This window comes from Macaca mulatta, chromosome 5, assembly GCF_049350105.2.
Source record: "Macaca mulatta isolate MMU2019108-1 chromosome 5, T2T-MMU8v2.0, whole genome shotgun sequence".
Classification (NCBI taxonomy): domain Eukaryota; kingdom Metazoa; phylum Chordata; class Mammalia; order Primates; family Cercopithecidae; genus Macaca; species Macaca mulatta.
The window spans coordinates 76,806,416-76,832,340 of record NC_133410.1 but is presented as its reverse complement, the minus strand read 5'-3'; the positions used below and the strand labels follow the sequence as shown (position 1 = coordinate 76,832,340).

General features: G+C 42.4%; 1 protein-coding gene across 14 annotated transcripts in view; it reads right to left on the bottom strand.

The window, feature by feature from the left end:
• Positions 1-1,025: 1,025 nt before the first annotated feature.
• HOPX (HOP homeobox) overlaps positions 1,026-25,925 on the bottom strand; it is a 34,459-nt gene continuing 9,559 nt past the window's right edge. For 2 of the 14 annotated variants that reach the window (XM_002804108.4, XM_001084303.5), the window contains 2 exons: positions 8,970-9,128; positions 1,026-1,825 (listed from right to left, as the gene is read on the bottom strand). In XM_002804108.4, coding sequence (XP_002804154.1) covers positions 1,748-1,825; positions 8,970-9,113 — 222 coding nt within the window. In that variant the 5' untranslated portion in view covers positions 9,114-9,128 and the 3' untranslated portion in view covers positions 1,026-1,747. Of the gene's footprint in view, positions 1,826-8,969; positions 9,129-9,293; positions 9,649-9,836; positions 9,943-25,925 lie in introns of those variants that run through there. The other 12 variants (XM_028848557.2, XM_015138629.3, XM_078003529.1 and 9 more) reach the window with 11 other exon arrangements.

The following is a 25,925-nucleotide window of genomic DNA, read 5'->3' as shown; positions in this document are numbered from 1 at the left end:
AATACAAAAATTAACTGGGTGTGGTGGTGCATACCTGTAAGCCCAGCTACTTAGCAGGCTAAGTCAGGAGAATCGCTTGAACCTGAGAGGCAGAGGTTGCAGTGAGCCAAGATCATACCACTGTACTCTAGCCTGGGCAACACAGTGAGACTCTGTCTCAAAAAAAAAAAAGAAAGAAAGAAAGAAAGAAAAAAAAAGAGAACAAAGAAACAAGCCTATTTGCTTAATCCATTGTAATCAAGTTACTCTTCCATGCAATCAAACAGAATCTTAACTGATAGACTGTTAAAATGGTGTCTTAGTCTGTTTGGCTGCTATAACAAAATATCTTAGACTGGGCAATTTGTAAACAACATACATTTACTGCTCGCAGTTCTGGAGGCTGGGAACTCCAAGATCAAGACACCAGCAGACCATGGTGAACCCTCAATCCGGTGAGGGTCCATTCCTCCCAGGTGCCTTCTATGTATCCTCACATGACAGAATGGCAAACAAGCTTGCTCAGGCCTCTTTTATAAGGCAGTAATCCCATTCATGAGGGTGGGGCCCTCATAACCTAGTCAGCTCCCAAAAGCCTCACCTCCTAATATCATCACCTTAGGGATTAAGTTTCAACATATGAATTTTGTCAGGGGTGGGGGATGGGGGTGGGCGGGGGGACAGGACACATTCAGGCCATAGCAGACATCTAGTGTGCTATGATAGTAAATGGATGCGAATTGACTGTAGAGTTTGTTAGAACAGTGCTGCTCCAACTTCCATGTGCATATAAACCACTTGAGAGCCTTGTTAAAAATGAAGGTTCTGATTCACTGGGTCTGGAATGGGGTTTGAGATTCTGCATTTTTCACCAGCTTAAAGCTAATGCTGATGAGGCTGGTCTTGGACCACACTTTGAGTAGCAAGAATTTAGAAAATGGCAGCTCTTCTGGTCAGTCAGCCCATACCATATAGGAGCCACTTTGTTTCTCTTTGATATGTTTCTTATTTGGTTGAAAACCTGCAGAGAACTCACTCAGTGCATCTTCAACAAAAAGTTAAGGTTTTATTTAGAATATCATTTTAGAGACAAAAAGTAGTTCACTTTATTTAGCAAAATAAACTTAACCAATGCATTTAAATACAGTAAATTCAAGACCTTTGGTGGTTTTTTTTCTTAGATCCTTGCTTTTTTGCCAGTTGGAGTTTCTGTCTTCTAGCCTAACAGGCTTCTTTCCAAGTTAATGCAGCTATATTCCAAGGAAGTGTTTTATGAAATCTGAATACTCAAACACCCCTTCTGTATTTTAACTCAACCATCATTGTATTAGATGAAACATAAGGAAAGTGACTTAGGGAAGTAAGTGCAGAAGGAAATGTGTTCCCTTCTCCCTCATATTATCTTTTCAACAGAGGCCTGGATTGCTAAATGGATTATGAAAGCAAATTGTTACCGGGAGGTGATGGTCAAAAGCAAACTTAGATGGTTTTCACACCATCTGTCATCATGACTCAAAGGGAAATGCAAATCACACCATTTTTCCAGTGAAGCCACTGCTTTACACAGAAGATACGTGTAGCTTCCTATTGTTATTTTCTTTTCTAACTATGTACATTTAGAAAAAAATACAACACTGTGTTAAATAGCAGGACAGCTAGCAACGGAACATACAACACTATGCTGAAAAACCACAACAGCTTGGTTAAGCAGAGGAGAGAAACAGCAGATGGCCTTCATGGAGTGAAGCTGTCAGTGCCTGCCATCTCCTTAGTCTGTGACGGATCTGCACTCTGAGGGCAGGCCTTCTGAGCGCCGCCACTTCGCCAGGCGCTGCTTAAACCATTTCTGGAAGAGAGAAATGAGCAAAAATATTTGTCACACACAGAAAAACTGAAATGCCTGTTCCCTTTCTAAAAGGTAGCCTCTGTGGCACAAGTGGAAAGGAGAGAATCAGGGGACGTGTCCATAGGGATGGCTCTCACCGTGACACCTTTCCTGCCTCAGGACCTCTGCACGTGCTATATTATGTTTAGAATGTTCTCTCTTTATTCTTTATCTGATGATCTCCCTGTCATCCTCACATCTCAGCTTAAACAGGACCTTCTCAATGAAGTCTTCCCTGATCACTCTGTCTAAAGTGGGTTTCCCACGCATCTCCTCACTTCCCAATTTAGTATTTTGTTACTTTCACAGAACTTTTAGCATCTGTCATGATTTACTTGTGTATTTACTTATTTTTAATCTACATTCCCTTCTAGAATGTAAGCTCCATGAAAGCAGAGACTGTATTCATCCTATCACCACTGCATCCTTAGCCCCTAGTACAAAGGTTTAAGAGTTAGAAATTAATCAATATTTGCTGAATAAATAAAAGAAGTTAAAGCATATCCTTAATGCCCCAGATAGATCTCTATGGCTGCTATATTTCATCAATGTATGCTCAGCTCACCAAAGGCCTTCCTCATTGGTAGAAGTTAGTAAGAATTTGTTGAATAAGATTAATAGTTAACTGAGCACTGCACAACCTCAGAGCACTCCTTGCGGATGCCTGGAGTAGGCCAGCCCAATCTATCCTGCTCCAGGGCCACTGAGCAGTGAGAGAAGCTAAAGTGGGTCTACCACTTTGCTCAGAATCTCTCAGCTCCATATGACCCAAATATTCACACCTTACGGAAGTGACCACGGATGTACAGAAGGCCCCAGATAGGATGTTTCTAGACATGGCATCATATGAGGCCTAGAACATGCCTATATGTTGTAAGGCAGTGTGGTATACTCTTGAGAAGTCACTGGCTGCGTTTATCTTGCTAACTGGGGTGGTACAGAGTTCCCCAAAGAGAAGAACAGGAGAACCATGCTGGGGATAGGGCCAGGGTCTGGACCAGGTTGGTCAAGAGGAAACTGGGAATAAAAAAAAGAAAGCAAAACAACTTTGAAGAGAGACTAGTGAGGAAACAGATGAGCAAGCATTGACCTACATTGGAAAGGATGAGGAGAGAGCTCTATGGGAAGTCAGCACCTCCCCCAAGCTCTGTTCTCCTGTGCTTCCCAACCATTCACATGTCATGGAGTACATTGAGAAGGATGATATTTGTGTGTCACTGGTGTGTAGGCAGGCTGTGTGGTAGGTGACCCCCCAGGGCTCTGCAGTCCTGGGCTCTGCCAACAGGAAGCTCTAGAGTAACTAATTGGTTATGAGAACTTGAGGAAGTCCCTAAATAGAGCACCAGTCATCTGTAAATTAAAAGGTAAGCTTAGGGTGTTTCTACTGTCCCTTCTGGTATTTCTATAATTCACCTGTTCTAGGGGTAAGGGGACGAGAAACAGGAAGAAAGCAGAAAGAGCACAGCTGTGAGATGCCAGATCTGGGATGTGCTGATGGAGATATCGGGATGGTGGGAAAGCTCTAGAGGGCTCCCCACATAGCATGGGCTGATGCCTATCCAGATACTCAGAATGAACAGGATAGGCTCTAGGAAGCTGAAAGGGAATTCAGTATAAGCCCAAGATCAGAAGAAAATGTGAGAACCACAGCGGGAGAAGGAGCAAGGCCTAGAGGAGAGGCTGTTGAACTTGAATGGGGGTAAGGCTCTGCAGGACTGTTTTGGGCTCCACATCAATGCTAAGGTGGCTGAACAGCATGGGAATACACCTACACCTCACCCACCTGTACAGCAGAGTTTACACACTGAACTGCCTCACACAGTTGTCAAGATCTTACATACCTTTACACTGGGGTGGCAGTAGAGAAAAGTAATCTAAAGACAAGGACAGCAGACTATCATGGGGAAAGACTTCTCTTTGGGGGCTACTTTCTGGGTGCCATATTTTGCTCCTAGGGATCACTACCCTTCATGAGAAGAGAGAACTCATGCAACTTTGGCAGCTTCAATTGAAATTATACTGCTAAGAGTGGGCCCATTTTCTTCTGTAACCTGTGTACATGTGTTTAGTTAACTCTGGATTCTGGTATGAGAGCAGCAAGGTTCCAGTTTCATTAATGAGGTAGCACTGTGGGGGGTTTCAAGGATACAAGGTCTGATTAAATAGGATTTCCAGTTACTAGAGCTGAATAAATGGCAGCATTGTAAAGACTGACTAATTAAAATCTGGAGGAGGAAAATCTCACTTTCTATCAGATTTCATTTAAGACAAAATGGTTGAGCTGGTCTCATTTAAAAGAGCCACCCACATCTTTACACTATGTAATGAAGCAGAATATTGATGGACCTTTACTGAAAATAACTTCAGCAGGGACATTTGTGGTTTTGTGAGTTGGTACCCAAATGCTTAACAAATTGAGCCCTAACATTGGGGGATGGGAGGAGGTTCAAGAAAAGCTCAATGATTTTTTGAAGACGCATATTTTAAATCAAGTATATATAAAATAATTTGGCAAAACCAGTTGCAATCCAACAGAAATCATTAAATACCTTGCTTGCTTTTTTCCCTTTAGAGTTGTGTCTTATCAATCTCACTCACATCAGTGCTAATTTTCCACCTGGCTTTATCCTTCTCTTCTTTGTTTCAGTCATCCACTGGGAAAGACATTCATCCCTTGCTTGCTTATAAATGAATGCCCTCATTACCCTTGCCCATTGATGGAGATTTATTTACTCTGAGTAAACAGATGATAATTAGACACTGTGATGGGAAGGGGCTGGGGCAAAGAAACATTGTTCCTGTCCTTTTCTCTAGCAACTAACATTTCATTCTTTTCAGAAAGAGACCTTTAGAGGTCTTTATTCCACTGATAAAACATCCAGTGACTAAAACCACTGGGTTCTGGGAACAAGCTCAGGACATCTAGAGGAGATAAAAATACTTGGAGACCTCCCTAAGAACCAATTCCAGTTACATTGTGCTTGAATTGGAGAGAGAGAGAGAGAGAGAGAGAGAGAGAGAGAGAGAGAGAGAGTGAGAGAGAGAGTGTGTGATAATAGAAAACACCAGATCATCCCAACCTCCCAGGGGGCTAAGGAAGGAGCTTTCCCAGCCTCTTCTAACACTGACTTCAAAATAAAAGACATAAGGCTGGGATTCTGTAAGTTTTCATGTAATGTAAATCTAGGAGATATTTAGATTACCGTTATGAGAAAAACCCATTCTAACATCCCAGTAAATGCAACTTAGAAAGTTATTTCAATTACAGCGCCCTTCACTTTACTTTGAGTTCTTATGGGTGCCACCTCCACCCCCACAGAGAATTTTGTCCTGAAGTGGGACAGTTATAAAGAGGTCAGCAAATCTCCCAAGACAGAGAATGTTTCAACTTCTTAGTCCCTCTTGTCCCTGCCCAAGTATCAGCCCTGTGAATCAGTTCTGGTAACAATCTTGCAAGAGCACTGGGCAGCTCAGGCTTATTTTTCTTGTACTGAAGTATTGCTTGTTCTAGGAAAGTTAAGAATATGATTCCATTTCTGGAGGTGGGTGGTGTTGGGGTGGGTTGAGGACTTAGGCATATGAAACAAATGTTAGTTTGGCTTTGGTGACCCTTTCCCATGGAAAGCAGCAACACTAGTAAGAACAGAGACGGGGAGACTGGGTGCGATGGCTCACGCTTGCAATCCCAGCACTTTGGGAGACTAAGGCAAGAGGATTACTTGAGCCCAAGAGTTTGAAACCAGCTCAGGCAACATAGTGAGACCCCCATCTCTGCAAAAAATTTAAAAATTAGCTTAAAAATTAGCCACATGTGGTGGTAGTACATGCCCATAGTCCCAGCTACTTTGGAGGCTGAGGTAGAAGGAATGCCTGAGGCTGGGAAGCCAAGACTGAGGTGAGCCATGGGAGTGCTACTGTACTCCAGCCTGAATGACAGAGTGAGACACTGTCTCCAAAAATAGAAAAAAGAAAGAAAAAGAAAGAAAAAGAAAGAAAGAAAGAAAAGAAAAGAAAGAAAGAAAGAAAGAAAGAAAGAAAGAAAGAAAGAAAGAAAGAAAGAGAAAGAAAGAAAGAAAACAAAACAGGGGAAGTATCAATATCAGACACTACTTATATGTAGACCCAGCAGGCCCTGGCCTCCATGGAGTTATTTAAAGGGTCCTTATGAGACCTGCTATAAACAAAAATAATTTTAATGACTGAAAGTTCGTCATTGGGCATACGTCTCCAGAAGACACTTCCTTTTTGTAATATTTTTAAATATTTAATATTTTTATTTTTATTTACTTATTTATTTTGAGACAGGTTCTCCTTCTGTCACCCAGGCTAGGTAGTACAGTGGCATGATCATAGTTCACTGCAGCCTTGAACTCCTGGGCTCAAGGGATTCTCTTGCCTTAGCCTCCAGAGTAACTGGGATTACAGGCACACACCAGCACACCTGGCTGATTTTTTTATTTTCTATTTATTTTTTTTTGGTGGAGATGGGCAGCATCTTTTCATGTTGCCCAGGCTGGTCTGAAACTCCTAGCCTCAAGCAATCTTCCTGCCTCAGCCTCTCAAAGTGCTGGGATTATAGGTGTGAGCTACTGTGCCCTGCCAGACACTTCCTTTTTCATAGAAGATACTCTTTAAAAATATAAATGTTGTTTGAGAAGATGAAAGAAGAAATCATTCTCATTCACCAGTGCCCATGGGGGTAGTGGGGTGAGAGGGGAAAGAATGGGAAATTGAAAGATGAGACCCAATCCAGTAAAGGCAAGCAGGCAGCCTGTGGTTCCTGGGAAATCTCTTTCTCTGAGCTTGCTAAGTGCTGCCTGTCTCTAAGCTCTGGGGTTCCAGATGCTTCCCTGCAGGTCAAGGCAGGAAGACAGAGGGGCAAGCCAAGCTGTGGTCACCGTAGGGAGGAAGAAGGTGTCGGTCCTGTGGCAGGAAGAGGAAGCCAGGGGCCCTGCTAAGAGGCTGACTCACCCCACATCTACTCATTTTGGGGCTGGGTCTACCACTTGTTTATTTGAGAATGGCAGAGGGGGGGAAATGGGAGGACTGCCTGCGAGGTGCAGAGGAACCTGCTATGCAGAGGTCTGAATTGGCTGACCTCAGTCACAGAAAAAAAGCAGGTGCCCTTTTCTTCTTCCTACCCCTAACCAGATTTTATTTCAATTTTCTAATATCATGTGAATCTTGAGGAAAGGCTGAATATAGCCTGGGAGGACTGTTGCCTAATGCAGGGGAAAGATAGCACCAAGTGAGTTTTCAGTTCTTTCTTCCTGCTTGTCTAGTGATTTCCATGCCTCCTCTGTGGAGACAGCATAGCATGGTAGTTAAGAGTCTGGGCTTCCAGGGTTCAAATCCTGGTCCTGCTGCCTTCTAGCTGCTGTCTTGGGCAAGTATATTTAATCTTTCTGTGCCTCAGTTGCCTTATCCGGACAAGTGGGCTAATAGTATCTACCCTCACAGTAGTGTTGTGACAAATAAATGATTTACTACTTGGACAGTGCCTGGAAAAATGCCTGGCAAGTATTAGCCATTACAAAGGTCAATGTGTAATTATGCTGCTTTATAGGTAAGGTGACTGATGGCAACTCGCCAGGCACAATCAGAGGCCGAGAAGGGGTTGGACCTCTTGTTGGTGCTGTGCCCACAATATTTCACAGCCTTGTTTTTAAAAGATAAGTTGTCTCCATGATCACTCCTCTTTTCTAAGCATAGCGTGGGATTTCAAATGATAAAATTTCAGCAGGCTGCCTTCTCAGGAGATACCAAGAAACATGAGCTGTTAGACTTGGGTTACAGTAAATCACCTTCCATTAAGTTCTGGTTTTCGTTGGTCAGACAGCTGTTCCATTTGCTAAAAATAAATATGTTTGCCTTTCTATTTGACCTGTAAATGACAGGATCGTCTATGGACAAGCTCTCCAAAGAGTGCCTCTGGCTTAATTAGTAAAAATAATTTTGGACTTGAGGTCCAGGGTCTTGGTCCTAGGATCTACTGGATCCATTACAAGCTTCTAAACCTCAACTGAGCATGGCTCATGGTGACAGGACAAGTGCCTGATGCTCTGGTATATAAAATAGGAAAAATAAGAACGTCTCTGCTTTAGAGTTGAGGTTAGAAGTGTGAAGTGCTTTGGGGACCCACAGGAGAGATGCTAGATCGGTTCCAAGTAGTCTATCATGCTTAAAGGATTGTCTTTCCATGACCAAAGGGAAAAGAGAAGTTGGAGTTTAGACAGGATTTTAAAAGTCAGCTAAAGGCTCCAACATTACACCTGTGGTGAACAACCACAGGTAGTGTTGCATTCTTTACCTGGCATTTTTCAGGATGATATAGGAGCATTTAAAAAATAGATAAGTCAATGAATGCACTTAGGGGGACATTGGCTGCCGCTCCTGTCAGCTGAAAGGTCAGCTATCTACCGTCTTATAAAACGCCCCGAAAATCCTCTAAACCTTAGAGCTGGGGAATTTTTAAAAAAATCGGAACCACATCTCCCTGGCTCCGTGCAGTGTGAGTTCTGCAGCTCGGGGGACGCTGCAGTGTGATGTGATGGAGAGAGCAAGCTTCACGGCTCCTGCCATCCTGACAGCGCCCTCCCTCCCGGCCTCAGCCTCCTGGTTCGCCAAACGGAGGACTGAATTTATGGCTAGCTGGTCTCTGGGGAGCCTTCCAGCTCTGACATTCCCGCCTAGAATAGATCTTCCCGAAGGTTTCGCAGACAGACCAGAGCGGACAGAGCCGGGAAGGCGAAACAGGGACAGGCGAGAGACGCTGCTCCCAACTCGCAGAGGGAGAAAGCGTGTATCCCGGGCTGCCGGGGAGAGTGGAAAGGCAAGGACTGGTGACCACGGGGTTTCTACGCAGCTCCCGGGGAACCACGGCTGGATGGGGGTGGCGGGGAGACTGGGCGCCCATGGGAACGTGGAAGCGGGGAGGCGGCGGCGGGAGCCATGCAGGGTCTGGGTCCCCGGATGCAGGCAGAAGCGATGGGAGATCGTGGGGAGGGTAGCCCAGCGGGAGGCACGGACGACCAGGACAGCCCAGCCGCGAGACGGCTCAGCTCGGGCAGGGGTCGGGGCGCGCTGGGCGCGTGTGGGGACGCACCTGGGTCTCCTCCTCGGAAAGGCCGGCCTCGGCCGCGATGAGGCACAGCGTGGTGGAATCCGGGTGTTTGTCGACCTTGTTGAAGTTGTACTCCAGGATCTCCACCTGGTCCTCCGTGGGGCCGGTCGCGGTCTCCGCCGACATGGTCCTTGCGCGCTGCTGGGCGGGGAGAAGCGGCAGCGGTGAGCGAGGCTGGGGGCCGGCGGGACGCAGCAAAGGAAGGCGGTCGCGGCGCCGCCGGGCAGCCCCAGCCCCTGGCCGCCCCCTCCCGCGGTGCCACAGCCGCGCAAGTCCCCGGCGGCAGCAGGCTGAGCGGGGGCTTACGGCTGCCCCCGACCCGGGCCTCCCTCCCCGGACGGAGCGCTGTTGCGGGCTGACAGCAGACCCTGGCGTCCGGCGCCTCCCGCGCCCCGGGGGACCCCTTGCAGCAACGCCCCCTGGATCCCTGCCTGCGACGGGGGCAAGATAGATGACTCCGCGGGTCCTCACCGCCCTCCGGCTCTAAGGAAGGAGTGAAGAGCTAGGGTGATTTTGATAATCCCCTTAAAAGCTTCCTCCCGAAAGGGGGACCTCCCCTGGGGACAGACTTGACAGATCGCGAGGGTGGGTTCGCCCGAGTCCGCTGCTAGCCGGCCTCCTTGGTACGCGGCCTTCTGTCTCTGCAGTGGGTTGGCGCTTTGGGGCCCTCTCCAGGCAGGGCTGCACACCCCACCCTTCCTCCAGTAAAGTTCCCCGCAAGACAAGTTACTTCTCAAAGTTGGGGAGGTGGAGGCGGTGCTTTTAATGTCTTTCCATCTTACAGAGATGGAGATAGGTCGCAGAGAAGTGAATTAAGGCGGGGGATTGAGTCACGGGAGAAATTTCCACCTGTGGGCTTGCACGTGCCACTCTGCCGCTCTGCAAACTCCTCCTTCAACTCTCTGTCCCCGCTCTTTCTAAGTATGCTTTAGTGAGTCCCCGGCCTGCAGTCGCCAGGCCGCTATTTCACAATTTACGGCAAAGAACCTGCCTCACTGTGTGCTCCCCGAGGGGAGGGCTTGCAAGATGCAGCCACAATCCAACTGAGGAGGATCCAGTCAGCTTTCTTTTAAAATTTCAGACTTCCCTGTGATTGTACTAAAATTTATTATAAAGTCAGGAAAATGGGCCCATCACAAGCTTCACGATCTCTCTCATTCTCCTTACTTTAAAGCCAACCATTACCCTAGCAAATGTGAAGCAACATGACTTCCTGCTGGGTTATCTCCATACCTACAAAGTCTCTGAATTGGGACCAAAAACTTAAAAATTTTAAAAATTGGCAGATGTAACCCCATCCACCTCCTCCTCCTAATTTAAGATGCATGAAGGTGTAGGAAGTTGGAGTCTTCAAGATATCCTTGGCTGTGGGTTTGGCACACCTGTCAGGACTAGACTGTTGCTAACAGTAAAAGACAAGGGCAAGTGTGGGAATCACGTTGGTTTGTTGTTTTAACAAACAATTGCAAAATCATCCAGCACAATCCTGAGTAGGTTGTGATGTGGTTTGTGCCTGGGATGAGCCACACTTCACTGATGCGCTGGTAGAATGTACCCAATGCTGTTATAACCTTCTCCACTGTGACTTGCATCTTCTACTTCCTAAATAAATGTCTTTACCTGTCCTTTGGGTCACTTTGAAGGGGCTTTCAGGCACAACGGGAAGTCATTCTACTGTGAGAGTCTGGCTCAAGTCACTTGCCAAGCCACCATGAAATCCCATGTTTTTAGGGGATTCTGTGCTTTCCCACCTAAAAATCATAGCACTGATTCCTGTCACGATGCTGGGCAGGAGAGGGTCATACCAGGTCAGAAACACTTCCTCTTCTGTGTGCATCCATCGCCCCTACCTTTGACACACAACTTCAGAGCTGGGAAGAACCTTGCAAATTACCTCTTCCAGTCTTCTTCTGTAACAGCCCGGGAAAATGAGCATAGGAAGACTAACTTTCTGAATGTTACCCAGCTGGTGACCTGTGCTCCGCTAGACCCTTCTCAGTGGGGCAGTCTGTCATTAGTCTGGTAGGAAAAATCAGGAGGGCAGTAATCATAACGCAGGCAGGAGCTCATTGCCATTTTGAATAGGCATGGACTCTCCTAGTAGGACACTAATTCTAGCCAAAGTTGCCCACGGGAACAACCTATCACTGCTTGCTTTGCTTGAAAGAAAACAAGGGCTGGGAGACCGCTGCCTCTGATTTTACTTCTTGCCTTAGAAAGGTTCCAGCTGATTTTATGTAAAATAGTTGTGCCGCCTCTTCCATGAAAACTTTGGCTTTGTCTTTGTAGAATCCTCAGTCCTTCAGAAATATTAATTTCTAAACTGACTGTTCTGCATACACTTTCCCCTCTTTTTTGGTTATTTAATTCCTGTTATAAAACTCAAGGGCTCGGCCGGGCGCGGTGGCTCAAGCCTGTAATCCCAGCACTTTGGGAGGCCGAGGCGGGCGGATCATGAGGTCAGGAGATCGAGACCATCCTGGCTAACACGGTGAAACCCCGTCTCTACTAAAAATACAAGAAAATTAGCCGGGCGAGGTGGCGGGCGCCTGTAGTCCCAGCTACTCGGGAGGCTGAGGCAGGAGAATGGCGTGAACCCGGGGGGGCGGAGCTTGCAGTGAGCCGAGATCGCGCCACTGCACTGCAGCCTGGGGCACAGAGCAAGACTCCGTCTCAAAAAAAAAAAAAAAAAAAAAAAAAAAAAAAAAAACTCAAGGGCTGCTATTGGTCTTACATTTAATTTAGTGCATTTTATTTTATTAGATTTCTGTGGCTTATTGTTACAGGACTTTGTATGAGATGTTGTGGAGACGTCCTGGTTAACTTTAAAGAACTCCTTGGGTTAGTTGACTGAGAATCATTGGCCTTGGTTAGCTGCTAAGACTTGTGGGAGGACCATTTGAAAGCACCTACTTCTCCAAGGTACACCAAGCAAACCTGATTTCTAGAAATGAAGGTGGACAATCTCTATAGTCAGATGTATCTGTTATTTCTCTGCAAAGCTCTCAGCCCTTTGCTTGACAAATGTTTGCTGTTACTTCGTTTCTTCTCTCACTCTGTCTCTCTCAAAGAAGATATAAATCAAACTGGCTGGGTAACCTTGGCCTTATAAAGCTTTTCAACTATTTCCGGTAAGAAAACAGTTGAGAAGTTTCTCTGAAGATAGTCTAAACAATTTCAGATTAAAAGAACTAAAAATACTTTAAAGCTACTCAAACGTTAATCTTAGCACAAGTGTTATTGTTGTGGCTACTCATATCTCATCAAATATTCAAAGAGTAATTTGTCCTGTGGTTATATTTTTCCTTTGTGGTTGGGGGAAGACATTGCATAAGCGTTTTCAAGATGTTAAATGCAAGCTGCTGGCTTTTTTCTAAATTAATTCCAATGCCTGGCGTAGACAGTTGTGTCAACCCAATGGCTCTACTTTTGTCCCCTGATCCTGTAATCATTTATTTTAAAAGTATCTACCTATATAAACTAGCTCACAAAAAGCGCTATCAACTGGGAATCTTTGGTTACCTTTGTAGTAACCAAAAAATTGCTCTGGGCTCACATTTGCCATCTTATCCTCCCTCTCCCAGCCATTCTGACCTCTTTGTAATAGCACTAATATCAAACCAAGAGAAAAAGATTATCAATGGCAGATTCTCCAGATTAACCCAGAGTCCTGTGGTGAGTTGGCCAAAAGGGAAACAAGCCAGTGGATTTTTCTTTAGTCTATATTTCTTTTATGTTCACTGTGAACTTCCTGGAAACAATGGGCTCTTGAAACATTTTGTATTTTCCTAAGTGAGAAAAATGATGTGTGGCCACTTCCGCAAAAGAAGTGGTAGGTCTTTGGAAGGGGATGGGGTCTTCCCCTTCGTCACTTATTCAGTTACTCTGAAGAGGGTAGGAGAGGGCATCGCCCAAACTGTCAAGGCCCCCCCCAGAAACTGAAAAACAGAAGTCAACTATTCATCTGCCTCTCCAGGCTAGCACAAGAGCTGGAGAGAGAGAGAGAGAGAGAGAGAGAGAGAGAGAGAGAGAGAGAGAGAGAGAGAATTGTTCTTTTAAGTATAAACTTGGCGATTGGTATCCTTAAGCTAACAGCAGTGCTTCTCAAGCCTGGATGGGCTTCAGAATTACCTATGGAAACGTCTAAGCCCACCATAGACCTTTTGGACCAGAACTGCATTTTAGAAACCTAGCATGGGAGAGACACAAAAGGTATTTCAGCTCTTGAAAAGATTTGCAATTTAACCATTAAAATCAATTCTAAATATTCTTATGCCTTATATCTGCTTTAATGCTGTATATCATTTTAACATTTAAGTAGATGGTAGGTTGAAGTCATTTTAAAGGAATAAGCTTTTAGAAGTAGATATTAGAATGATTAATTTAAACCTAATGCTATTAATCTTTTGTATATGTGGTCAGAAATGGGGAAAATGCCTTTAAAATTACAAATTAGCAAAAGAAAACAGATATTCTCCTATGCTTTCAAAAGTTCAGGAATGAAATAAAACCCTTTTAAAACCCTTTCAGAAAAATGCATTCTTGTGTTGAGATCAGAGTTTAAGATAGCAAATCATCGAAAGGAAAACTCCTTCCAGTTCATCACACACATTTTAATAAATGACTTAGATGCCAGAAATCACAATGGAAGAGATTTGGCAATCTTAAGTATGACTGTTCTCCTCTAATTCCTTAAATTTCCCAGTGAGGGAAATGCTAAAATTTAAGTTATTATTTATGTACAAAACATATTCAATACAACTTAGAACCGAAGATTACTCTGAATACATCCCAAATACATAGCATCATTCCTACCTTTATGGGAACAAGATCCCAAATCTAAATAGGAAAATGCATTTTAAAATGTTATATTGATTTCAACTTTACATATTTAAAAAAACCTGAAAGAAATCCCACAAAATGTTAACATTATATCTAGATTGTGCAACTATGGATTTGCACAATCTAAAACATTTTCTTCTTTATATTTTTCTGCTTTTTCAAATTTTCTATAATAAGCATTTATGACTTTGGGATTTGAAAAAAAAAATTTTTTCCCCTATATAACAATGTCCTCAATCAGACCAGTTGTCCACCTTGCTCAAAGTTTTATTTGATTATTGTTACCAAATAAAATTTTTGGAAAAGTATAAGAGTTGTTTTCCAAGACTATTTAGAAGATTAGGGAAGTAAATATTTTCATTTTTCATGCAAATATTATTAGGTGTCAAATGGATATATGTCATGTACAAGTAACTTATGAAGCATAAAATAAACACTAGTGAACCCCACTCAATTTAAGAATTAAAGCATTACCAAGACTATGGGAGCTATCTGTTTTTTGCCCCGAGTCCCATTCCCTTGCTGACCTGCCCCCAGAAAAAAAAACACAATTCTGAATTTTGCATTAATCATTCCTTTGCTTTTCATTTTATTTCAACTTTTTAGAGGCAGGGTCTTGCTGTCACCCTCAGGTTGGAGTGCAGTGATGCCATCATAGCTCACTGTAACTGGGCTTAAGTGATCTTCAGGCCTCAGTCTCCTGAGTAGCTGGGATTGCAGGCATGAGCCACTGCGTCCAGTCACTGCTTTTTAAATTAGTTCTATCACATATGTATGGATCCCTAAAAGAACATTTTTTTTTAGTTTTGCTCTTGAGTTGTGTAAAAATGGTGTCATACCACATATAATTTTTCTGTAAGTTGCTTTTTTCACTCAACAGTGTTTCCAAAACAAATCCACATTCTGCATATAGAGAAGTTCATTCATATTCAATGCTGTTTTTATTTTGTGAATATACAATTTATGTCGTAGATGTCTTTTCCTACTGGTGGATATCTAGGTTGTTTTCAGATTTTTTTCTATTTGAACATTGCCTCTCTGAACATTCTTGTATATGCCTTCTGCAGCCTCTCTATGAGGATTTCTCTAGGGTATACAGTAGGGGTAGAACTCCTGGTTTACAGAGTGTGTGCTGTTTAGCTTTACAATATAATGTCAACTTGTATTTGAAAGTTGTTGAACAAAACTACCCCCCTCACCACCAGTGTGTGGAATTTCCTTTGCTCCAAATCCTCATCAACACTTGTACAGTCAAACTTAGTTTTTGCCAAAGTTATTGAGTGTTCTTTTTATCCATGAATAGTATCTAAGCCTTCTTGAAGCTATTTATGTTTTCAGCCTTCATGACATCTTGGGGCTAAAAGTTTCCACATGTTTACTGTTTACTGTGTAAAAATATTTCCTGTTGCAGCCCAAAAGGGGAGTTGAGGTATTTTGTGAGAGTTATGGACTCTGTTTCCAGGCTAGCCCAGTTATTTCCATTGGTCGCCAAGAACAAAACAAATAAAATGTATAGAAAACTAATTACTAGACCCTTTGTCTGTATCATGCTAAAAATGTTCCCATTTTCCCTTCTACAGAACTCCTGGGAGTCAGGATTTGACTTTGCGCTTTAAAATGTGTTAGCCATATTAATTATTAGTCCCTCCCACAAAAGTAAATATCAAAGTCTCCAGATGAAAACCACAGAGATAGATTGAAAATGACCAATTACAGAAGAAGAAAAAAGGGAGAGATGGCAAGTGTAAAAGAAAAATGAAAATAAAGTGTAAAAGAAAGATGGACAGAAAACTGTTAGGCTGTGGGTTTAAAATAGGATATACATGTAAACTCAAATAATGAGCTTAAATGTTTAAACAGCTAAGTGCCAGTTCAAAAGCAGTTTGATATTAGTTATTTTCATTTCTCTCACAATTCTCTCTTAGAAATCAGAATGGAATTAGTTCTATTTTGAGTTTTTTTTTTAAGAGTTAAATTGTCTACAGCATCAGAGGAAGACTCAGAATTCTACCTTTAATTCTGGCTATAGCAGTAAAGGCTCTTGATTTAATGAGCATCAAGACTGATTCATTCGTCCAAATGTCTGTCTGTCTTTCTTTCTTTCTTTCTTTCTTTCTTTCTTTCTTTCTTTCTTTCTTTCTTTCTTTCTTTCTTTCTTTCTTTCTTTCTTTTCTTTCTCTCTCTCTCTCTCTCTCTCTCTCTCTTTCTTTCTTTTTTTTTTTTTTGACGGAGTCTCACTCTGTTGCCCAGGCTGGAGTGCGGTGGTGTGATCTTGGCTCACTGCAGCCTCTGTCTCCTGGATTCAAACGATTCTCCTACTTCAGCCTCCTGAGTAGCTGGGATTACAGGTGCACACCACCACACCCTTCCTTATTTTTGTATTTTTAGTAGAGACGGGGTTTTGCCATGTTCGCCAGGCTGGTCTGGAACTCCTAACCTCAAGTGACCTGCCCGCTTCCGCCTCCCAAAGTGCTGGGATTACAGGCATGAGCCACTGTGCCCGGCCCCCAGATATATTTTTCTTATGCTCTATTGATGTCAGAGGTTCTAAGATATCACCAAATCACCTATTTGAATCTTTAAGCTCTGACTTAATCATCGTGTGTCCCTTTAGTGAAGAGTTGGGGCTGGAGGCAGCCCGTCTTTTCTTTCCCACTGTGGGATATAGGCCATTGTCAACCTTCTCCTGCTTCATTACTTGGCTACTGGGGCGACATTCTTTGAGACTTTCATGTATCTCCTTAAAAAGCCCTAACATCTACTTGATATTAGGCAATAAAAGAATAAAAAATGGAATCTCTCCTTTCAAGTTTTGTTCTGATTCCATTTTTCACAAGAGTAAATTGAAATACAGATGATCTGGGCAGGTTGTTCCTTTGTTCTGCAAAGTCTGAGCTCTTAACTTTTGACCACATGTAACAATTACAGGTACATGCCGAACCACTTGCTAATTCAGGACAAGCAAGCCTGCTGTTCTCCTAGAACACGCTGCACTTGACTTGATGAGGCAGGAAGACCGAGATGACAACTATACTTGAATCCATGCCATTCCCACTGGTCACCAGTGACCACACCCTCCTAGGTGTCATCAGGTTTGGTTTTTGATGTTTCAGCCCTGCTACGGGATGGTATATATCTCAGTAATTAATCCATCTCTTAAAAACACTAAGTGCTGTCTTTTGAAAATTTTCAGTTCTGCATATACGATGTGTGCTTTTTTTTTTTTTTTTTGAGATGGAGTCTGGCACTGTCTCACGGGCTGGTGTGCAGTGGCACAATCTCGGTTCGCTGCAAAGTCCGCTTCCCGGGTTCAAGCGATTCTCCTTCCTGATTAGCTAGGATTACAGGCACCCGCCACCACACCTGGCTAAATTTTTGTATTTTGAGTAGAGATGGAGTTTTACCATGTTGAAACTCGTGATCCGCCCGCCTCGGCCTCCCAAAGTGCTGGGATTATAGGTGTGAGCCACCGCACCCGGCCTGATGTGTGCCTTTATAGGTACTCTGTGTAGTTGCTAAACCAGTTTGCTATTTCCCAGGTCCTCCTTTCTAGGTTGGCTTTCCTCTTGCCTTAGGAACCACTCTGTTTTAGAAACACGGCAGAATTAAGAACAAAATGAAATTGGAATTAATGTAGAAAAAAGGTCAAAGAATCAGAAGTCTTCTGTACTAATTACCTGAAATGTCACTTTGCTGAACCTCCATTTCATTTATGTAAACAAGGAATATAATAATGTCTGCCTTTGCCTAGTTCACAGCTTTATGGTAAAGTTCTTATGATATTATTATAGGGAACATGTCTCTCAACGGTGAAGTGCTTGCTTGGAAGATATTATTATTTTTTTTTGAGATGGAGTCTCACTCTATCACCTAGGTTGGAGTGCAGTGGTGTGATCTCAGCTCACCACAACTTCCACCTCCCGGGTTCAAGCGATTCTCCTGCCTCAGCCTCCCTAGTAGCTGGGATTACAGACGTGTGCTACCATGCCCAGCTAATTTTTTATTATGATGATGATGATTATTTTTTTTTTTTAGTAGAGACGGTGTTTTGCCATGTTGGGCAGGCTGGTCTCAAATTCCTAGCCTCAAGTGATCCACCCACCTCAGTCTCCCAAAGTGCTGTCATTACAGGCGTGAGCCACCATGCCCAGCCTGCTATTACTATTCTTTAAATAGCTATGACTTTTTAGGACTTTCAGTAAAGTATCCCCTGGAAGGCAAACCAGTAAGAAGAGCTTATAAATTTCATTTCTTCTGGGTTACAATCTCTTATCTTTCTGGAATGGTAAAGCACAATGGTTGAAATTAGACCCCTTTAAAAAAAAAAAGCACATCCAATGCTGTATATGTTGCCTTATCGTAACATGTATCCCTGCATGGAACTTCTCAAGAATGGCATGGCAGGGAGGAGTGTGATATCATAGGCATGTTTTCTCATTATACACTTGTACATTGTGCATCGGGTTATACTTAGTTGTTAGCATTTTCACTAAAATAATAATTTCTCTGCTCCTTCCTCACCACCACTCCCCAGTTCCCCCTCTCCTCTCATCTATTAATGAGAAGGCATAAGGGACAGAAGATGAATAATGAGGAAATTGATAACAAGGAGGAACAAATATTTTATGAATTGGTGAGTCAATTTTTTGAGATTGTCATGGCCTATAAGGGTAATGACCAAATGGAAATTCTTTGTTTTGTTTTGTTGGAGACAGGGTCTTGCTCTGTCACCCAGGCTGGAGTGCAATGGCCCAATCATGGCTCACTGCAGCCTCAACTGCAGGGCTCAAGCAATCTCCCCACCTCAGCCTCCTGAGTAGGCGGGACTACATGTGAGCACCCAGACGTCCAGCTGGTTTTCTTTATTTTTAGTAGAGATGGGATCTCACTATGTTACTCAGACTGGTCTCAAACTCCTGAGCTCAGCACAGTCCTCATGCCTCGGCCTCCCAAAGTGCTGGGATTATAGGCATGAGCCACCATGCCTGGCTGAAATTGTTTTGAAATAATTTGTTCATGAGCCTGTCTTCCCCACTAAATTATATGCACTTCTATGGGGGATATGTCATTTCTTATACATTTAAATCTCCCCAGTATTCATTAGGAGAGTCTGGGACTTAATATGTGCTCACTGGATGGCTGTTGAACAGAACCTAGCCAATGGCATTTGACATGACTTGATTTAGGACATAACTTCGGAAAAAACTGCTCTGTGTTCAACAAGGTCTAGGTAAAATGTAAAATTGGAGAAAATACACTCTAGCCTTTTGATATCATCCTCAGTGCCCCCAAACAACATAGATTTGATTCCTATTGCTGAATCACCTACCGAAACCTTACCTCTGTTATTATAACAATAGTGACAACATATTTATGGAATAATTACTCTGTGGCAGGTCCTGTCTAAGTGCCTTAGATGCATTCATTCACTTTATCATCAGAGGAGCAGCAACACTATGTGTTCTTATTTTCATTTTATATATGTAGAAACTTATATAGATGGAAACTTATATACCCTTCCCAAGAAGATGGATATAACTTTCTCCAAATCACAAATCTAGTATGTGACAGAGAAGAGACCCAACTCAGAAAATCTAACTTCTGCATCCATGTCCTTAATCACTACACCATCTTTCCTCTTTGCCACTGAACAGTTCTGCAGACAGCAGATCCTTGATGGGAAGTTGTGGTAAAAGGGGAAGTAGAGCCAGGTGGGCTCGAGGAACAGAAGGAAGGCCGTGCCTTGTGTCTGCCCTGGCTCCCTGTGGGTGCGGCCAGTCTGAGTACTTCCCTCCCTACGGCATGTTGGTGACCAGACATGGCTCTGCCCTAGCTCAATGGATTAGCCAGTGATTTCAGTTAAAACCACCGGCACCACCAGCCAGGCTGGCTTTCCTTCCCCACACGCTCTTCTTCAATTGATGCAGACATCACTGAAAGATGGCATTATGTGAATAATACAAAATACAAACAAGAAACGTTACAGCATCTGATAGAATAGAAAGGCTGGCTTCAACCAGACCAGCTGGAGCTCAGTGATGATTGCTGCCACTTTATCCCTAGAGGTACAGAGTTTTGTTTAATTAAGGATCCTCCTGAAACTGTTGTTGAAACAAGTCTCTCAGTAGTCCAGACTTTCTGTAGCCACCTACTGAAAACAGGAAGATATTATGAAAAGCCATTGGAGGAAAGGGTGTCTGTGAATGACTTCCAGCAGTGAATGAATCATTAGTCAACTCTGGACATAAAACTCTGCGTATGCACTGAGTTCTTTTCATTGATAGCCCAATTCGTGTTCTAATCTTGTATGTGGAAACTTGGGGAAATAGTGAAAGATGCTCATAAAACCCTAGGCTTCTTCTTTGAATGTGCTATGAAATAAGTGGAGTATTTAGTCTACTTTCATAGAAATAAACGGGCAAACAAAAGAAAGCAATTCCATTTCCATCATCTCCTTATAGGCGATCTCCATTTTGTAAACAGGTTGCTTTTCTAAAGATCTAATCTAGCTCTATGATGATTGTTATGAATTCAGGAAAAGTTTTCTTGAGAAAGAGTATTCCAAATGTGTAGGTAAGATCCCAGGCTAACCCACTAGAGGTTATATAGGTACTAAAATGCTACACATCTGTAATGGAAAAAAGTATAAAATAATCCTATTGAAATATCCTGGTGCAATTTAATAAGAAGATATTTAAAAGAAAATACTTAAGAAAATTCAATTTTAATTAAAATCTTGCTTAGGGAAATGAGGTTTTGGTACAGATATTGATGAGAGTTTCAAGGAACTGTTGAGGACTGTACAGATTTATAGCACAGCTTCGATGTGTCCAGGTATCCAGAATTGTCGCTGACACATTGGTAGGTACTCAGTGAATATCTATTAAATGCATGTTGATTGAATTTCATCTTCCATCAAGAACTATGACTTTCCTTTATCTTGATATAAAAGCATAAGGTTCTCTTTAGAAAACACTGATATTTTCTCCCCATATCAAAAATCTATTTGCCTCATTTATTGGAGGCAAATAGATTATTAGGACATTAGACATTTTCAAAGAGATTTGATAATTCAATTTGTTTGACAAATCAGACCCCTTCTCTATTATCTGGCTTGAAAAGCCCTGAGTGCTTGGCTGTGCCCCATAGAAATCTCTAGGACAAACCATTTTTGCTTCTCTGTTTATATTTGATCACGGGACTGACTCTGTTGGAGATGTAATGGATATTCACACTTACTAAGCATTAGCACAACCATATTGACAATAACCAAAGCAGGCAGAGGCCCAAGCATAACTCAGTCTACCAGACAGATTCCTATCCTACATATTCAAGTTGCAATAAAAATGAAAGATCAGGAAATTTGAAGCTAAACTGTTTCCTCTTACCTTTAACCACAGAGTTGCAACACTATGCATTTTTAAGAAGGAAAAACAGCCTCCTGTTAATCACTGTGGTTAAGCATATGTTGTTCTGTCCTCCAGCATCCTAACATACCAGCATTTTGCTAATTCCTAACAGCAGTATGATACCTAGGTACAAGAGTAGCATTTTTGCTATTCTATACCTAAGTGAGAAATTTAACATTTTATATATAATAAGAGGACCAGATATCCAGGTTTGCCTGGGACACTTCTGATGTATGCCTGTTGTACTGGTGTAATTATTATTATTTCGAGATGGAGTCTCACTCTGTCACCCAGGCTGGAGTGCAGTGGTGCGATCTCAGCTCACTGCAACCTCCGCCTCCTGGGTTCAAGCAATTCTCCTGCCTCAGCCTCCTGAGTAACTGGGACTGAAGGCGCCTACCACCATGCCAGGCTGATTTTTGTATTTTTAGTAGAGACGGGGTTTTGCCATGTTGACCAGACTGGTCTCGAACTCCTGACCTCAGGTGATCCACCTGCCTCGGCCTCCCAAAGTGCTGGGATTAACAGGAGCGAGCCACCGCACCGGGCCAAACTGATTATATTTATATACTTGTGTCATAGATGAAATAAAGAAAGCGAACAAAGGAGAATGGAAATATCAATATGAGAAATAGGTTGTTTGAGATATGATTCATGCTGTTAACCGTGAACAATAAAGAAAAAGCAGGAGTTACTTTGCATTTTCTTCTCCTCCTCATCCTTCTACCCAAGGCACCAGAAAGAAGGAGACAGAAAGATTTTGGCATCTCGTTTCCCTGCCCAACCACCAAGTGGTGCTGTCAGGCAGGAACAGTTTAGTTGCTGGCCAGAGCTCTTGGCATGTAGGAAGATAGAGAAGCAGAACTAAAGTGCCTGTTGTTTTTTTAGGTTTTTTAGAGATGGGACCTTGTTGTGTTGCCCAGGCTGGTCTTGAACTCCTGGCCTTAAGCAATCCTCCCAAGTCATTGAAATTGCAGGTCTAAGCCATTATGCCTGGCTCTGAAAGAAGATACTTTTGAGTATATAGCATTAGTTGCAGAGGGAATGTTTACGTATCTGTAATGGATAAAATATATGTAGGAAATATGCTTTAAATCCTCACGAATGAAAATATTAAACTGGTATGGAGACATAGGAAGGGCACTGGGTATGGAGTCAGGGCTGGATTTCAGTTCTAATGCCTCCACTTCATACTCACATATCCTTGGCTGCATTATTTAACTTATTTAAAACCTAGTTCTCTTCTCTGTAAAATGTGACTAAGAATGTCCTTCCTTGCCTCTTTACTCCAGCTGTGATCCAGTGAGATTATGCTCATGAAACAACCTTGAACTTTTCTAGTGTAAAATGGCATGTGCATTTCCAGAAGTGTTATACTTATTTCTTAATCTAGAAAAGTGAAGGTGTGGGCCAGATGACTTCTGAGGAAGTTTCTCTTCTCAAATTCTGACAGTCAGAGTGGCCTAGGTTTTAAGTGATAGGGTTCTTCCTCATCAACAGTTTGCTGATGTTGCTAACTCAAGAAAGAAGAGGATGGAGCCCTATTCTAGGCTCTGCTCCTAATTTGCTGAACGACTTTGTGCCTAGTTTCTACTTCAAGGGACAACGGAGGAGCCCATGAAACATTCAGAACGAAGGTGCTTGTTAGTATTCAACCTGGCTGTTAAGTTAATGTGATCATATAATTTGTCACCTAACCTAGAACAGTGAAGAATAAAAAGAGTGCTATTAATAATTAGACCAGGGGAGGCTGAGACGCGTGGATCACCTGAGGTCAGGAGTTCGAGACCAGCCTGGCCAACATGGAAAAACCCCATCTCTACTAAAAATACAAAAATTAGCCAGATGAGGTAGCAGGGACCTGTAGTCCCAGCTACTCAGGAGACTGAGGCAGGAGAATTGCTTGAACCCGGGAGGCAGAGGTTGCAGTGAGTCGAGATCACACCACTACACTCCAACCCGGCAATAGAGAGAGACTCTGTTTCTAAATAATAATAGTAACACCAGTACAACAGGCATACATCAGAAGTGTCCCAGGCAAACCTGGATATCTGGTGCCCTTATTATACATAAAATGTTAAATTTCTCACTTAGGTATAGAATAGCAAAAATGCTACTCTTGTACCTAGGTACCCTAACTTCTGTTAAGGATTAGCAAGATGCGGGTATGTTAGGATGCTGGAGGACAGAACAACATATATTTAACCACAGTGATGAACAGGAGGCTGTTTTTCCCTCTTAAAAATGCATAGTGTTGCAACTCTGTGGTTAAAGGTAAGAGGAAACAGTTTAGCTTCAAATTTCCTGATCTTTCATTTTTATTGCAACTTGAATATGTAGGATAGGAATCTGTCTGGTAGACTGAGTTATGCTTGGGCCTCTGCCTGCTTTGGTTATTGTCAATATGGTTGTGCTAATGCTTAGTAAGTGTGAATATCCATTACATCTCCAACAGACTCAGTCTTGTGATCAAATATAAACAGAGAAGCAAAAATGGTTTGTCCTAGAGATTTCTATGGGGCACAGCCAAGCACTCAGGGCTTTTCAAGCCAGATAATAGAGAAGGGGTCTGATTTGTCAAACAAATTGAATTATCAAATCTCTTTGAAAATGTCTAATGTCCTAATAATCTATTTGCCTTTAATAAATGAGGCAAATAGATTTCTGATATGGGGAAAATGTCTCAATATTTTCTAAAAAGAACCTTTAAACCAGAAGAGAAATGTGTACTACTAAGCTTGGAAGCAAATAACAAAAGGATCAACTTTCTAAACAGTTTGTAGAGAGGAAAAATGGCTCAAATAAGTTTAAATGACAGCTAATAAATATTCCTTTTGTGTTTTGGAGTATGTTATTAATTTTTGATTGCCCATTTAACGTCTTATGTTTTGTTTATAATTAGATTAATTAGGTCAATATGCCGAAGGATAGAGAGATATATTTGTTGCATGGAGGACGAAGGGTGCTCAAAAACTTAAATGATGATATAAATCAGTTTGGTAGTTTTAAAAAATCTAATACAGGCCAGGCGTGGTGGGTCATGCCTGTAATCCCATTACTTTGGGAGGCTGAGGCGAGCAGATTACTTGAGATCAGGAGTTTGAGACCAGCTTGACTAACATGGTGAAACTCCATCTCTACTAAAAATACAAAAATCAGCCAGGCATGGTGGTGGGCGCCTGTAATCTCAGCTACTCGGGAGGTTGAGGCAGGAGAATCACTTGAACCTGGGAGGCAGAGGTTACAGTGAGCCGAGATCATGCCATTGCACCCCAGCCTGGGTGAAAAAAAAAAAAATCTAATACACATAAGCTACACATACAATGGAGAATCAAGCAGATAAAATTGTCATATTGCTCTGTAGACATCCAATCACTTTAAAACATTAAAATGTTCTTTCTAAAAATGTTCTCATTCCCAGTGCCTGACTCTGAAAAGAGTTGTTCATTTGTAATTCTGGGGATGTGACATCATGATTGGTTTTTTTGAAAATATATGCTGGGTTATACAGTATTTTTGCCTGAGCTCAAATTACATAGTAAGATACATTAGAGACCTTGTGGTGTTGCACATGCGCCATGAGTATATTTTCAGGCTGCCCAATCACATGGCTTTCCTTAGGCCATTAGACCGTCTACTGCAAGCAGACAGAACTTCCTCAGGTTAGTTGAGTATTTTGAAAAGTCCGGAAAAGAGTCTTTGACAGAATGGAATTATCTCTTTGCATAAATATATTTTAATAGATTATTATTTTTATGGTCCAACTACCATTCTTATTTTATGATTATAATTAGGTCATGGATAAAAAGACCCACAGCTGGTGCCTTGCAGAGCTCCTAATTATGCCAAAGTCCAACCACCCATGCTGCTCGTTGCCATGCTACTCAGTGATATGGACCAGATATTTTCCCCAATTGAGTGGTTTTTATGAGCAGGTGTTCAGCTAATAGGACAAACAGAGGGTGTGCAGCTTTAGCCAGCTCATTAACATCACGAAATAATTGAAAAGGACAGATATACCAGAATGTCCAGCTCAGAGGATAGCTTTGAACCTACAATAGGTCACTTTTCTGAGCATCAGCCATGATACTGCAGAAAGAGATTGAGTGAAGCTTCAGAAGACCCGGAGTCTCCTTCCAGCTCTATCACATAGTCTCCAGGTAACTCCGGACAACTCTCTTAGTTGGTTTAGACCTCCATTTCATCATCTACTACTGAAGCTATTAACCTGCCCCACCTGTCACACAGTGTTATAGGATTCAATGAGATGGATTATGTTTATGAATGGCACTATAAATTATCAATGCTACATAAATACAAGGTACCATTATTAAGGTCTAATCCAGCTTTCCCAGTGACTCAGGATATAATTGGGCAACTAAATGACATCAGGTTTTGCAATCATTAAAATGGCAAAACGTTTTAGAAACTTCACTCAACCTCATGACTAATAAGATTTCTTAGAACATGTCATTTGCTTTTTCTGGGTAATCAATAACCAATATCCAGAAATAAAATGCTTCTAGAATTGATAAAGCAAAGTTTAAGAAAATGACATTTGACTGGGCACAGTGGCTCATGCCTGTAATCCCAGCACTTTGGGAGGTTGAGGTGAGAGGATCACTTGAGGCCAGGAGTTTGAGACCAGCCTGGGCAACATGGAGAAACCCCATCTCTACTAAAAACA